The 16,548-nt window shown below is 37.6% G+C and overlaps 1 protein-coding gene across 1 annotated transcript in view; it reads left to right on the top strand.

Annotated features, from left to right (window-relative positions):
* LOC762753 (collagen alpha-1(I) chain) overlaps positions 1 to 16,548 on the top strand; it is a 91,439-nt gene that overhangs the window by 31,070 nt on the left and 43,821 nt on the right. The window contains exons 7-13 of the mRNA XM_030997448.1: positions 5,156 to 5,281; positions 6,525 to 6,620; positions 7,964 to 8,074; positions 13,610 to 13,663; positions 14,470 to 14,568; positions 15,246 to 15,290; positions 15,969 to 16,067. Coding sequence (XP_030853308.1) covers positions 5,156 to 5,281; positions 6,525 to 6,620; positions 7,964 to 8,074; positions 13,610 to 13,663; positions 14,470 to 14,568; positions 15,246 to 15,290; positions 15,969 to 16,067 — 630 coding nt within the window. The remainder of the gene's footprint in view (positions 1 to 5,155; positions 5,282 to 6,524; positions 6,621 to 7,963; positions 8,075 to 13,609; positions 13,664 to 14,469; positions 14,569 to 15,245; positions 15,291 to 15,968; positions 16,068 to 16,548) is intronic.

Here is a 16,548-nt window from a genome sequence, read left to right as displayed (position 1 = left end):
AATAGAGCAGAATAGTTTTTAAAGTTTAGAAGCTATTTAATACCTTGGGAAAGTTGCATTTGTATGCATTTGATAAAGTGGACAATCTCCTTAAAGTTCATCAATTCTAAATCACCTAGAAAATAACTGTTATTGCCGAGACCTTCAAATAACAGAGTAGCCAAGTTTGCAACAATATGGATGAGTAAATATGACTCCTTTTTTTTAGGATTTTGCACAAAAGAGTTGATGTTGCATTCTTGGTGGGTTTCAGTGAATAAAATCTGTTTTGATAGACAATTTCTTGTTTGTATCCTACTGTGATGAAAAATAAAAAATATAGTAGCCACTGCCTCATGGCACAGAACTTTCCAGAAATTGCCATCAACCAATCGGGTACTGCCAAATATTCCCTAATGTAGGTTGGCCTGTGGAGCTGAAATTAGGCGTGACAATAACTTGCCTTGAGCGAGAAAACAGATGTGTCTACTCTTTGCTTGCCTGCCGAGATGAACCGCCTGAGATTATGCAAATTTCTCAACCTCTGGTTTATTTTTAGATATATGTTTACATGTAAATAATAATTAATTGTAGTAATAATATCATATACTTTTCATGATATATTTTTTATGATACTATTGTTATTTTTTACATGTGTTGCAACTGTAAATAATGAATATTCAAATACCAGAACTTACAAATGAAAGGAGGTACATAAATATACATTAACATTTCATTTCATGTTCTTTATAAATTCGCTTAAATATTAATAACATTTGCTTACGTGTCGTCTGATATTCAAAAGCACATATATAAAAAATCAACATTAAAAAATACCAAATATTCATACAAATAAACAGAATTCAGTTATATTGCAGAGATAAATTCCTGTAAGGAGAGAAGCTTTCCTTCTCTTCACACAAGGGGCTCCCTCCATGAGAATCCCCCTGACAGACGACTTCAAGCTTACCTACGAGGGCGTAGCTGAACAGTCGTCTACATCTGATGGGGCTGCTAGGAAGCGTTCCTTTTGCAAAGGAGTACGCTTTCTGACCGAATTCATTCTTGCCTGACATTTCCGATGTGGGTTTGAGACTTCGTCACCGAGGCTACACGGTCAAGGACAGACAGATGCGTGACTTTGAGACCCACTCTGTAGTCCCAGCTCGATGCCCATCATCGAGACCATGTACTCCAGGAGAGAATTTGCACTTTCCTCCTTAGGAGTTCTTGAAAGGGATATCCCCTCCCTTTTGACAGGATATTATCCCCACTTGGGGGAGCATCTGTTTGGGAGCCATTTCGCCACTGTCCTACAGCGCAAGATTGACTCGCGAAAACAGGCGACGGAGATGGCGAAGCAACTTCATCCTTGCAAACCGCACCTCTTGTGGCGGCACCTACCACTTCACAGCCCAGGGGTGGCCATTGGCCTGCTTGCGGTAGTTTCTCCTTCAGACGTTGGGGGAGGGGGGCGCTCCGGCCAGACCCAAACAGGCCTTTTAATGGCCCGCCTTGAGCGGTGGAACACAAAGTAGGCAGGTGGCCTCGGTTTAACCTTCCCGCTAGGGAAGCTGTTACCGTTATGCGAGATGGCTTCTGCATAAGTCTTCCAGAGCCCCTCCGGCACAACCACTCTCATCTGTACGTGCCTGTCCCTGATTTTTGTGATTCTCAAACGCTTAGGGAAATTAAGGATGATCCTGAACATGAAGGTCAGTCATCAATACCTACATCCCCCAGGAACACTTCCAAATGGAGACACTAATATCCATCCTGCCAACAATCAAGCAAACAGACTGGGCCATCTCGCTTGATTTGAAGGACGCTTACTTTTACATCCCAATCCATCCACACTCGCGGGATTCTGGGACTCACCTTCCAAGGCGAGACCTTCAGGTTTCATGCCCTGCCTTTCAGGCTTAGACTGGTCCCCCAGGTTTTCACCCAAATAGTGTCGGCTTTGGTCCCTTTCCTGAGGAATCACGGCCTCTGTCTCCTTGTTTACCTAGACGACTGGCTCTTGATAGCGAATTTGGGGACGGTCCTTCAGAATCAGTTGCACCTGGTGCTCCCGAATACACAGGAGCTAGGTTTTATAGTCTAATGGGAGAAATCAGAGCTGTCCCCCACCCGTACCCCAGTGTATTTGGGTGCGGAGATATACATCCCGAACCAGGTTGCTCGCCCGAGCCACGACAAGTCTCAGAGTGACATCATGACATCACTCCTAAAACTTTACCAGCGATTTCCTTGGCTGCATGGTCCCTGCGTCTTTCTCGCAGAGTGAGAGCTAAGTGCTGGCTTAAGTTTCTAGGCAACTTCACCAGTCTGGTGGAGGTATTTCCAGATTGCAGACTTCTGATGTGGCCATTTCAGAGGCACCTCGTGAAGTTCTTTAGGCCGAGCATGGATTCCATTACAGAAGGAATTCTTGCGTCTTCTCGCCCCTTGAAAAGCGAGTCCTTTCTTGCTCAGGGCAGGCCCCTTCGTACCCCTCTTCCATCTGTTTCCCTCATGATGGATGCGTCCCTTTTGGGCTGGGGCAGCCATTAGCTATCTGTTGGCAGTGCGTGTGCATAACCATCGTAAATCAGCCCGGAAAGAAACGAGCAAAACTAAGATAAAAGATCTGCCTAAGGTCAATGCTGCACTAGAAGAGTTTGAGGGCACAAGCCCCCTCCCCCAAAAATATTCAAGCCTTCCAATTTTAAACTCACAGAGTACATGTACTCTGATTTCAATGACCCCCTGCCTTGACATTTCCAAAGAAATGGCATTTTCCTCACTGGTTACTTCCGGAAATAGTTGGAAGTTAAGATGTATGATAACAATGAAATACACACTGTATCATGATTTTATGATTACTGCAACTTATCCCATTCTGTCCTAGAAATCCCCACACGCAAAATAAGTGAAGCACTGAAAATTTTCTGTGTTATGGAGTTAAAGTGTCCCTATCCCTGTCTCCTGGCGAATCTAATTTTAACCAGAAATTACTCCGTGGTCAGATTCATTTGCATTTAGTAAAAAAGCAAACAAGACATCTGTTTAAATCGCTTTTGTAAAAATCGACCTATTCAATAGAACTTAAAATGGAGACAGAGCATTGGTTCAAGAAAGACTGAGAGCCAGTTTAAGCCGAGGTTTACTGTTTAATTCGGGGCCAAAGGGTACTGTACTCTTAGGAATTGAATTCTGAAGACTTTTAACTTTTACAAGAATACCATCTGAAGGATAATAGGGGATTTTCCCTACGGTCAGGAATCATCAAATAGTGTCATTGGGCCACCTACACTGGGAGCAAAAATCTGGGGTGTTTATGACATTCCAGAGTAACTGTGTCACAGTATTTTACAAACACATTATATAAATATACACACATCTAATGAACATAAGAAAATATTTATAAATACTACAAGGACATACAATGATTATTTGACTAGTTAAAACAGAAATAGACGTTGAAGTCTGAATACCGGTAAACTTATTTTATTAAAAATCTGTTCCACTGGCTGTCTGCACTAACAACAAAGAAGACAAAAGACTTCATGCATGGCTGATCGTCAGCAAAACAGAGTTTGTTGTTTGTTGCTACGGCAGGCAGCCAGTGAAAACGAATTCATTTAATAAAATAATGGAAATGCAAGCATTACTTAAAACAAACAGAAATTTGTTATTCCTGGCATATTTTTGTCTCGCCTGCGTAGCAAAAAGCGAGACATATGCGCCGCTTTTCCGGTGATGGCGACGGCAACTTAACCTAAGGTTAAGCTTTTGAATTTTTGAATAATTTTTAAAGTATGAGTTCTTAGACAATGAAACTTAGGCTATAGGGTTATCAAGTATCCTAAATCATGTGAGTAGAATTTCAGGTCACTAAGTTAAGTTCAAAGGTCATTTAAGGTCAACAAACTTAGACTTTGTTGTAGCATCAACATCAAGATTTTAAATTTTTAGCATATTTTCAAAATAGTTTTGTTCAAATTCCATGAAACTTGTACCCAAGGGTTATCAAGTATCACAAATCATATGAAACAGATTCCAGGTCACAAGGTCAAAGGTCATTTTAGGTCAGTAGACTTGAATTATGTTTTCACAACTTAATATGAGAATTAATAATTTTTTATTTTTGTATTAATTTGTTCATATTTCATTCAAGTTATCAATCCTGGTACAATTAATAGTAAATATTCTTCTGATGATTCTTGGTCAATATTCACTTCAAAATGCTGATTATATTCAGAGGATTTCATTTTTTGGGGCCTGTTAATGGGCCACCCTGCCTATAAATAATGTTCCAACCTCAATTTTTCATCATATCAAATTGCGTAATGCAGACGAGACCGTCGAGAGCGTTTCCCTTGTTCTTGATTGAGGTGTCATATGAAAGGGCAGAAATGAACTTTCTGGAAATGTGATTTTGAAATTCAGATACCGTTTGCCAAATGACTTTTTGGTACCCTTTCTTCAAATTGCTTTTAATCAATCACGCATGAAATATGCACCATGTGAGTGGCATCAAATGAAAGAAATTTTTTCTGGGACGCACTGTATACATTGCTCTCTGACATAGTCATTTCGTCTGACTGATATATGAAACTTGAATGCATGAATGAAGAATGCTAGCTCAATAAATCCTTTTTGATTTCCATACTGATTGCCATCAAGATGTTTGAAATGTCCTCTAGTCCTCAGATGAATCAAGCCAATGAGGTAATCCATTGTGGATAAAGCCTTTTGAATTTTCATACTGATTGCAATTAAGCTCTATAGCTGTGCTCTAACAACCACTTGGCTATAAAAGATTCTGCTATCTTGGCAAAATAACATGTAATGGCTATTAGCCATAGATCCAAGATGCTAGGTGGGTATAACTTAGGCACAGGTACTTAAATTGGAATGGGACCTTAGATTGTTGGAAGGATGAGTTAAGAATGTCTGTAAGTGGAACTGATAATTTTTCGTACACTCTCTCTGTCCATTGCTGTCCCTCTCTCTCCCTATCTCTTTTGCCTCCCTCCCCCTATCTCTCTCTCCCCTTCTTACCTTTTATTAAAAGGACTGAATGGCCATGTTAGAGACAAGAGTTGTTCTGGAAGAAAGTTATAATGCTATTTTTGTTCTTCTTCTCTATGTTTATATCCTCTCTCTTCCTCTTACATTTGACTGAAAGGATCGAATATCCATTTTAGAAACGGGATTCCCTGGCGTTCCTGATGGTCTCATCGATTACCTCCAGAACAACGATGACAATGAGGTTGTGGTCTTTCTTCTTGAGCAGCTCAGGGATGAATATCCAGTGAGTACACAAATGTTTGATATGTCCCTTTAAACGCATGTGTACCAAACATCTTAGGCGATGTCAAAGAGATGTAGCTGTCAAGTGGATAAGTCACTGGACGTACTGTAGATGGCAAGATATGGGGCTTGAATCCCAGACCGGCACTAATGACATTTGGCTAGACGTTTATCTAAATTTGCCACTCTCCAGCCAGGTGGAAATACGTGCCTTGGCGGCTCAGCAAAAAGTGGGGTTTATACAGTATCAAATCGTCTTGAGTGTCACAACGGGATAGATAGAGCTCTATATATTATAGAGAGGCAGAATAGTGTAAACTCTGTTAAAGAATATAAGCTGATGCCTTTGTCACTCTCAGCAGACAATAATAATAATAATAATAATAATGTGACTTATATCGCGCCAAATCCACTCTGTGGAGTGCTCAAGGCGCGTGTAAACAGGAAAAACGATCAAGACTTGAAAAGGAATGTTTTGAGATGAGTTTTGAAAGAATCAGAAGATAAACATTTTTTGATGTCTTCAGGAAGGCCATTCCATAATTTAGGACTAGAGTATGCAAATGATCTTTCCCCCCACGTTTTGGTAATTTTGGGGGTTACAAGAAAATTGGAAGTGGATGAGCGAAGAGCTGGTCTTGCAGGAGTGTAGTTTTGGATTAGAGAGATAAGGTATTGAGGAGCAGAGCCGTGAACGCAATGAAAGGTGAGCAACAAAATTTTGAAAACAATGCGATCTTTTACTGGGAGCCAGTGTAGCAACTGCAAAACTGGGGAAATGTGGGTACGCTTGGTGGTCAGAGAAACAATACGAGCTGCAGCGTTTTGAAGCTTCTGGAGTTTGGACAGAAGATTCTGGGGTAGATTGATTAGGAGGGCATTGCCAAAATCAAGACAGGACAATATTTTTTGTGAGTTTTTTTTTTTTTTTTGGGGGGGGGGGGAGTTGTTTGTCCATCCCGCTCATTTATCATTATTGCAATATCGAGAGCCACTTGAGATATAGACTTTAAACTTGATGATAGTACGGGTATGCACCATCATAGAAAGACAATCTGATTGGATTTTGGAGTAAATATGTCAAAGATTAAAGGTCACAGAGGTCAAGATCATAGTTATTAGTTGACATTTAATTATAGGGTTTCTGTTGTCATTGTGATATTTCACAAATAATTCCATCCATTCCCTATACTGAATTTAGAGCGGAGGAATATAGGAGAATGTATTCATTCATTTTTTTGCAGACGATAAAAGGTTTGCCTGGCCAACGTGGAGAACCAGGAAGACCAGGAGTACCTGGACCAGCTGGACCAGAGGGACCAAAGGGTATTGCTGGTGGGGTAAGACCACTACATCTTTGTATTAGAAGAACTATTTTAGAGACAAATCCTAGCAACGTACCTTATGTTATTTTGTCATTTGGTGCAGTGAAAAAATAAGGGCTCCTTATACAATTTTCATATTCCGAAATTCAGTTAACATGGCCAGAATAATCACAAAATAAGCTTTTATTTCATAATGAAAACAAAATAAAAATAGTGGCAATCATAATGGAAATAGATTGCAATTTCACAAGTTTCATGATGTTTCACTATTGTTAAGTGAATCGTCTAGTTTCAGCTAATGATCCATCCAAACAAAATCGACCCCAAAAAACATGGTCCCTAGGCTCCGTTTCGCACCCGAAAATTTTTCGGGTGTTTACGACATTGTAAAGTATATGGATCTAGTTATTTATGACTGAATTTGTGTATACGATTTACATACCTGCCAACCCTTCAGAATAATCCGGAATATTCTGATTTTCCGGATTTTTAAGACCTAAAAATTCAGAATGTTAATATTTTTCGAAATTTCATTTTTTTTGTTTTTTTTGTTGCTAAAGCCAAATTGAGCTTGTTTTATCATGTGCCACGATATGAGAGTTCAAGTATCGCGTGCGTTGAATTACTGCATTGCTTGCATGATCGAGCAGCGAATTTGTTTTCGCTTTTTTGAACAGATTTAACGCATATTGCCAGTTACACTGCCGCTGCATGTGCGAATGCTGTACACATTTCTTATTTTCGAAGGCATACCGTGCTAGAAATTCCTAATTCTTATTTTTAAATGTTGGTAGGTGTGGATTTAACACAGAGATTCATTGCGCACTTGCGCGGTGACCAAGAAATACACACAATGAATACTAGGCTAGGAGAGAGCGGCCGCTTGTAGTCGTGCTGCAATTGTTACGGGGGCGATATATTGGACCATTTCCTTTGGCAATTTAAATGTAGTGGTCTTGAGTTTGAAAACTCCTTCATTGTTTGAACTTTCATACTCTTGAACGAAGGGCAGTTGATTTGCTTGGTATTCTATGTAGTTCAAAAGTGCATGGGGTTTAAAAGATGAGAAGTTGCAAGATGCATATTTTAGCAGTTGAGTAAAATGTGTCATGGTCGTTCAAGAGGGCAAGCATTTAATGTAAAAAGTGCAAACTTCTAAACTGACTTACATGTACATAAGTATAGAGAAGAAACATTTGAAAGCTTTGAAAACGAGCAGGATTATAGTCTAAAAGGGGCACAGCTAGTTCACTCTTATGAAATTGTGTGGCATCCCCCCCCCCCACTCGGTCGTAGGATAGAGAAAGATAATACAATGGTAATGTTTGCAATAGTTCCTTTCTTTTCCAACTACCAAGATGGCAAGTATTGGACTACCAGGGGCCCTTGGTCCTCCAGGAGAAGCCGGTCCACCTGGCAAGCCTGGACCTGAAGGGGACATAGGTGCTCCTGGACCTCAGGGCAATCAGGTAAGTTGTCCATTATTCAAAGGCTGTACCTTAAAACCTGGTTTAGGAAGTTTTGACTCCAGATCACATTTGAGTTGTGTAGAAATCAGTGTAAAAATATGTTTTTGTTAAAGTGAAATCCAACCTCAAGAGAAAACGAGTGAAGCAGAATGGTCAAACTATGAACGAAATTGGACAAAAAATAAGAAAGTCATGATTTTTTTACAATCTATAATCACTATACATTTATATGGGAACTTCAAATTGGCTGAATCAGTAATGTTACTGTGGTGTAGTTCCAGACTTTTTCCTTTTTATTCCAACACCCAAAATGACTTCAAAAGGGAAGAATTTGGTGAATGAAAAGCCAAATTTGAAGGACGAGTCGGCAAATGCAAAGCTGAAGTCAAACAAAGGGCCCAATATAAATACACCCATGGCCAATGCCAAGCCGAGAAAGGGAAAGACCTGAGAATCCAAAGAGAAAAGTAAAGATAATCCTCTCATGTCCGTGATGCACCAACCCCTTCAAGAAAGAGCTGTGTTAGGGAGGCACTGATATCGCCCCCTCTTCACTGCCCAACCCGGCAGAGGAGGGCGACTGAATTATTCAGGCCCTTGATCCAAGCCATCCTTCCCCCATCTTCATGTGAATGGATTCAACAAGTCATCCCATTGAGCAAGCAACGAGCCGGCCACCCCCCGAGAGAGCCGCGCTGTTGCTTCCCAACTAGACCCGGACCTGGATGACAAAGCAGATTTAGCATGGATCCATGAGAGAGAGAGAGAGAGTGAGAGAGCAGGCATCAGCAGTATGAGGAAATTTCTAGATACTGCCCGAAACAGTGGACCAAAGAATTATGTCGAGGAGATATCTTATCTTTATGATTTTGTTGCGAGATAGGGATCGATGCATTCTGATGCATGGGAAGATGTGCATATACAGATATGCGTCGATTCCTTTTACCTTGATTAGATTTATGTCGACTCAAAATTCAACCTGATGTTTTGAAATCTACTTGATGGAATTTGAGTGTTTACGGTGATTTGACCATGGTCATGATTTCTCAATGCTACTCCATGACAAGTTAAGTATACAAAAATGTAAATAGCACTTTACAGAACCCTTTACAAGGTTGGGAAAGGTGAAACAAACAAAATTGTCACTCTATGCATAGAATCCAATGCAGGGCAAGGAAACAGTCAAACTTGGCACTCTGTGGAATTTGTTACAAGGTTAGGAAGTGCAGTGTAATAATAGGCCCTTAATGTTTATATTTTTTCCCAATTTCTTTCAAGTGGAGATTTCAGGTTTGATATAAAACCATGTTGGTGACAACCATATAGTGTTCTATTATCTATCAGTATTTTAAAAGAAAACAAATTAAGGTGTAGCTTAAATGCAGAACATAGTTATTTATTGCAAAATTGGTGAAAAATGTTACAAATCCAGCCATTTAAAAGTAGTCTTGATCTCAATTGTGAGGAATGCAGTGAGTCATAGTTTCCATGATTTGTTTGAACTTCATTTCCTTCATGTTGATCTAATAAGTATACCCCCAAGAGGGTCATATTATGTCTTATTTACTGCAACATTCATGCTGTGTAGTGGAATATAAACTGGAAGTAAACAAATATAGAACTTGTTTGCTTTCAACTCATTGGAAAACCATTTTTTCATTTGACAAATGTGTTCAGTTGCTCGCAATCATAAGAAAATGTTTTTATGATACTGCCCTTGTATAATCTATGTGAATAAAATGTTGTACTATTAGGAATACAAAATTTGCTCATGCAGCTAGCATGACTAAGTGTTTGAATTTGGGCCTTTTTTCTATAATTAAAGATTTTGATTTACATTTATTCAACCTTGTTTAAAAGTAGAGAAAGGGAAGATGTAATATGCATCTTCAGTTATAATTGCACATACGCTTGTACATTCTTGGGGCAGCTGTATGCATGAAAGTGATCTCTCAGAACCTGCTCATTTTTTACCATGAAGGACAAAAGGTCAACCCATTATTTGACCTTCAGGGAATTTTTGTTTACAGTAGAGGTGTGTAATGTGAAGAAAAAATCTTGCCATGTCATAGGTACGATTTCATGTTGAAGTCAGTGTGAAGGTAAGGAATAGAACACTGTTGGGAAGATTGTAGAAAATGGAGGCGTCGTCAGATGAAAATATCATGATACTCTTCCTTTATCATTTATAGAAAATATATGAGGGGGAAATTCTCTTTGAGATGAATTAGTGTGGCTATTTATATAAATGCCCCCAAATGATCATGCTGTATACATTGTATTTTGACAACAAACAAGTAATTTTTTTTCTGTAGCAGGAACTGATATAGTTTATCTCCAACAAATATATATTGTCCTACGGTATCCTAACCTTATAATGAATTTGTATGCCTATTGTAGAGGGTTTACAATTAATGTTACTTGGGTAGACAATTATTTAATTTCAAGGATGTGAAAATGTTTGTGATTTAACTCTTTACTTTATTTTTGATCATACTGCAAAATCTGTTTTCCTTTTTGTTAAGAGGAGTTGAGAGTGACTGACCTAATTTGGACCAATGGTTCAAAAATACCCTGTGATGAAGTCTGTCTGAAGTTACTTGGAGTAGTAAGGGTCTTATTTTGTATCCTTTTTGGGGGGTATTATGATGATTTATTCCAATTATCTAGAAATACACCAGAAATCAGTAAGATGGATTTTCTGTTCTTTTCTAGGGCCTAAGAGGAATGAGAGGAGAAAGGGGGCAAAAAGGTGAAGAAGGAATAGAAGTGAGCAACTCTCTTATATTAAAAGATCATTTCTTACTGACTTCTGGATCTATAGTTATATAATATCTCTCTAATTAGCTTGCAAAAAATACTAATGCTGAGACAAGCTCAAATTCTCTGCTTAGGTATGACCCTTATATAACACTTGAAGACATTTCATTTGTGATCATACACACAAAAATGGTACACTTTATTCTGTCATCCATGTTTCGTTAGTATTTATATTTTTTCTCTTTTTGTTGTTGTTTTATCTGGTTGTTGACATAAAAGGCTTTTTGTGACTGCAGAGACAGGCATAGACGCTTTTAACAGTTTTAAATGCATCCTCTAAACCCAGAGAGTTTAGCGATATATAGATTAAAATGCCAGAAAGTGGTATTACTTTGAAATGAAGATAGCTTGCTCACTTTTAGCCCTTGCATGGACTTTGCCACTGGGAGTTCTTACGTTGAAGTGGGGATGGTAGTAGTGCTATACTTTATTTACTCGTAGAAAATATATTTTAGTTCATTAACCAGGTATTTGCTTCAATATATGTAAACATATATTCAACCATGTTTATAGTATAAATATTTTTTTCTTTCCCACATTAAGAAGCAAACTATTGCCATTTATTCTTGTAATGATTTTCCTTTAAATTGAAAAACATGAAAAGATTATTACATATTTCTACCTTTCGACACATTCAATTTTTGGGAAATATTTGAAAAAATTATGTATACATTACCTGAAAACATCTGAAAATTATTAATTTTTAAAAAAAATCCATATATAAGACACATTCCATTATCCACCTATGTTTGCATTTTTTCTTATTTCTTTCTTGGAAATCAAATTATATTCTGGAATATGTGGAGGTCTTAAATCATTAGTATGACATGATTTAATGGGACGGACAGTATATTTCTTTGCTGTGTAGCGGGAACTCTATAGAGTGGCAAAGTCTGTGTTCACTTGCTCAGTGCTAACCTTGCGCTATGTTTGTGGAGCCTCAGACAGTCTGATATTAAACAGGATTCAGTTTGATTACTTTTTTGCTGTCCATACATACAAGATCTCTCACCATGTTTCATATGACACTGTATAGGGTTGTTCACATACCGTAATAGTATGTTTGTGTGGTAAGTGAAAGGCATGTGGGGATTTAAAAAAGTAGCTGCACGCAACATTTGTCCTATGTATACTCACTTAACTGTGCGTTATAAGATACAAAAATGTTTAGTGTGGTACATTTAAGTATTTTTTAAAAGCCTGTGGTAAACCACTGTGGTAAACCACTGTGGTAAACCACTGTGGTTTGCTGTGGCATATGTGAATACATCTTAATGTGTCTTATTTTACGGAGAGCGAACATCCTCTCGATCTACCATCTGCTGGTTTGATGAGATCTCTCACTGTATGAACAGCAAAAAGTAATTGTATTGAAACTTGGTTAGAATCAGAGGACAGAGGTTGGAATGAACATCTAGCTTTCGTCTTTTACTTCATAATCTAAAGCAGTTGAGAGGAATACAGATGTGCTTCTCAGATAACCAATAACATTGTTTCTAACCTTGTGCATTTTCTATTTTTGTTTTGAGGTACATAATCATTCTGACCATTCTCTAGCTTTGTTACATCAACGACTGGTAAAGTTAACAGTTCTATCATGTCTCTGATAGATCCAAAACAAGGACAGCCGTGCAATACATCTTTTTCTGGAGAAGGAGTGCATTGTATTTCAAAATACATAAAGAGATGTAAAACCTGTTTTTTACCCAATATGTGAAAAGTAAACAGTGCACTATATACTCGCCCAAGTTTGTCAAATGGACACTTATAATTTGTTGTTTTATGTAGTAGAGAGAAACCTTATCCAACAGTTTCTTCACATAAATTGCACTAGAAATACAGCTTTTTAATGCTATAGTACCATAGGATTGTAGTGTAATCTAATGTATTTATTTAATTGTTAGAATGAATGCATAACAATGCATGCAATATTTTCTTTTTGTTTATACTTATGTGCTCAGTTGCATGTGGATACCCACTCTTCAACCGATAGTCACTATAAAATTTCTAACCTTTTATTTATTATTATTTTTTTATATATTTTTTTTTAATCTCTGACTAATATTTTGTAATGGTTACCAGACACAAACTCACTCATCATACACTGAATGCCATTCTAGTTAAATTAATTGTATTAACATTAGACTAGGAAAGAAATTGAATATTTCAGGTAATCATAACGTATTACATGTACCTAGCATAGTTAACAATATTCTTCAGGAGTACCCAATTGAAAGATAAATCCTCCTATAGATTTTGAATAACAATCATGCAGTGAATACAGGACATTTAATAGTAAGAATAATCTTCTCTGCTTCACTTATCTTCATATACTAAATTTTTGATCAGGATGACTTACAAATTCTCTTATGGGCATGTTGAAGGTTCAAATTTGCAATTATAACAATTCAAAATTATACAGGCAGGGAAAAGTAATTGTGATTTCTACTTCCAATTATTTCTCGCTGCATCAATGAAACAAACATTAATTGATCTTGTTTTCCCCTTTCAAATTTTTGTGTCGGACTAGAAAGCCAGTTTTTATTTGTCTATCAGAACAAAAGTTATCGATGGTCGGTGGGCCTTTTCATTGTCTTTTACCACTTTGCTTAACTTTCAATTTGCTTGGGTAAAAATGACCTTAGATAAAGTGACATATGAATACTGTGAATCATCATCATCATAATATTTTTTATTTTTGCTTGGTATGAACAGGGAAGGGATGGAGCCCCAGGGCCAAGGGGAGATGATGGCAATCCAGGATCAGATGTAAGTAAAGTGAGACTCTTCCTAGCTTTAACCTAATGGCTACTGAATTCTCTCACCCCTATAGGCTTTTTACAGGAGCTACTGAGTCAATAAAGCAATGGGTTTGGAAATAGGAAATTGATGGTTTTAGAGACAGAGAGATAGAAATAGAAAATGGAGAAAAGGAGAGAGACAGAGAGATAGCAATAGAAAATAGAGAAAAGGAGAGAGAGAGAGAGAGAGACAGAGAGAGAGAGAGAGAAATAGAGAGAAATATAAATAGAAATGAAGAGATAGAGACAGAGAGAGTAGAAATAGAAATGTAGAGACAGAGAGAGAGAAATAAAATAAAAAGGGAAATGGGAAAATGAAATAATGGATACAGATGTAGAGGGAGAGAAAAAGTAATCGAAATCTAGACATAGGAGATAAGAACTGGTTTGCACATCAGTGAAGTACAAAAGATATTCCTTCCCCTTTTGAAGGTAGTGTACATCTTTTGCAAGCAGTGCCATAGATTGTTGATCAAACTGAGTCTATAATCATCTTGCAGAAAGAATATATAAATATATAAAATAAAATTTGAAGAATATATAATACACTCTGTGTGCCCCTAGTGACGGGTCATCGAGGAGGAGCTTTCTGAGTAGTACCTAATTATACTGGTTTGTGTTTCCCGTTATCAGATACCATGTTTCAATTTGGGCAGATAGAAACAATGCACAGCATTATAGGAGTTACAATTGAGACTTTATGCATGAGCTTTGATAGACATCTCTCTTCTTCTGATACCATATTTTACACAATTTTAATTTCTGATCCTGTAGGGCTTTGATGGATGGAAGGGAGAGCTTGGACCCCCTGGACCACCAGGCCCTGTAGGTGACCCAGGCGGGGGAGGACAGATTGGCCTCCAAGGACAAACGGTAACTCCTGAGATCCTCTTTCAGTCCATTTTGCCCTCCTTCTCTTTTTCTTTCCTTTCTTTGTTCTTCCTCCCTTCTTTCTCTTCCTTCTTGTCCATTTTACTGCTGTATGTAGTTGCTCTATTTTTCTTAATAACTGTTAACAGATTATTTTCTTTCCATTATTAATATTTTATGCATATTTATAGCACTTTACCATTAACTGACCAAAGTGTTAATTAAATACTTTTATTTCTTCTACTATGTAAAAGATGCTCCCATCCTTTATGACAAAAGTTCTCATTCTTATTTTTACATTGACAGATTTTGGAAGAAATCTGTAAAATCAAGTCGAATAATACATTGTACGGAAAGATATAACAGTTCATTTTTTAATTTCTTTATGTTTTCTACTATTTAAAAATTTGTGAATTCTTTCCTCTAAATAGAAGAATATGTTGAAAGCTGTCGCTCAAAATTATAAGTGATATTTAATGAGATACAGTGATAGAGGGAAAACAAAGATGTTATGTATTATATAGACAAAATTTGGAAGAAAAAATAGATTTAATGCCAAATATAGACAAAATTTGGAGAAAAAAAAATGTATTCAGTAGTATTGTATTTTGATGAGTCCAGTCAGTCTTAAAATCCTCTGTATTTTCCTCTTATATGAATAACCTTTGACCTACCTGCAGGGTATGCCAGGGGATCATGGTGCCTGGGGACCACCTGGTCCGATGGTAAGCAAGATTGTGAATACTGTGTTACATTATTATCATCTGTTTGGAGCTGCAAACGCATTAACCCATATCATGTAATGCCCTTCTTGCTCCAAAGAAATGATTTGATTGTGAGGACAGATGGTTATTCAATAATTTTTCGACAGAAAAGACACATAGTAGATATAAATATTGTTTAAATAGTTATTGTTTTAAATATGTGTTTATAAAAATCTTAATGTGCCCTTTCTGATGAAATATGATGGCAGGCTAAAACCAACTTTTTCTCATTCGCAACATCCATCTTGTTGCAAGCTTTTACCAAAAAAATATTAGAAATGAATAAGGCACGTAAGACAAACTTTTTTCTTTGTGAATTAAACAAAATCAAATTGACTTGAATCTTGCTGTAAATCACACACAAATTTGGGTATATAGCTACCAAAACTTGGGTCTAAAATTTCTATTTCTTGGTATAATTGTAAAAGCCTTTCTCCATGACATAATGAGAATGCTTTTTTTTTTCTTCACCTTTACCAGAACATGATTTTTTCTTTTAAAGTGGTGGCAGCAGTGGGATAGGTGATCTAACCATCAGAAAGTATGGTATTACTTTTGCTTTATAATATTTCGTGTTCAACTCGTATGGTCCTGAATAGACTGGCATTGATTTTGTTCCATGAATTGTACTTCATGCAGGGTCCTAGTGGTGAAGGAGCCGTACCTGGAGTCCCTGGTCCACCAGGAGAAATGGGGGATACAGGACAGCCAGGAGGATTAGGGCTAGCTGGTGTCTTTGTAAGTTTCTTTTAATAATAATAACAGTTTGTTCTTATATAGCGCTTTTCAGGACCGAAGGCCCTCTCAAAGTGCTTTACAGATATATATTATTACCCCAGTGATGGGATTCAGGCTCACCCGCAAACGACGTATGCACATTCTCCACTCCCTGGGGAGCATTCCAGCCAGGCGTCATTTTTACAAGCGCACAATTGCTAATCTAACCGCATTAGCTTTCGCATCCTACCGGGTACCCATTTAGCATCTGGGTGGAGAGTGGAATGTAGATCAATGTCTTGCCAAAGGACATTAGTGCCGCGGCGGGACTTGAACTGCGGACCTTATGATCCACAGCCTGGTGACATATCCACTCGATCATGACACCTTTACGGAAGAGATCGTGTGGTAGATAATTATAATAGGAACCTGTTTTCATAAAGTTTATTAGATGTAAATCTTTGCAAGATGTGGTATTTATGAATTTCTGTTTATAAGCAAG

Source organism: Strongylocentrotus purpuratus, unplaced genomic scaffold (genome assembly GCF_000002235.5).
Source record: "Strongylocentrotus purpuratus isolate Spur 01 unplaced genomic scaffold, Spur_5.0 spur5_scaffold_4, whole genome shotgun sequence".
Classification (NCBI taxonomy): domain Eukaryota; kingdom Metazoa; phylum Echinodermata; class Echinoidea; order Camarodonta; family Strongylocentrotidae; genus Strongylocentrotus; species Strongylocentrotus purpuratus.
The sequence above is the reverse complement of the archived record's forward strand: the minus strand, read 5'-3'. Positions and strand labels throughout refer to the sequence as shown.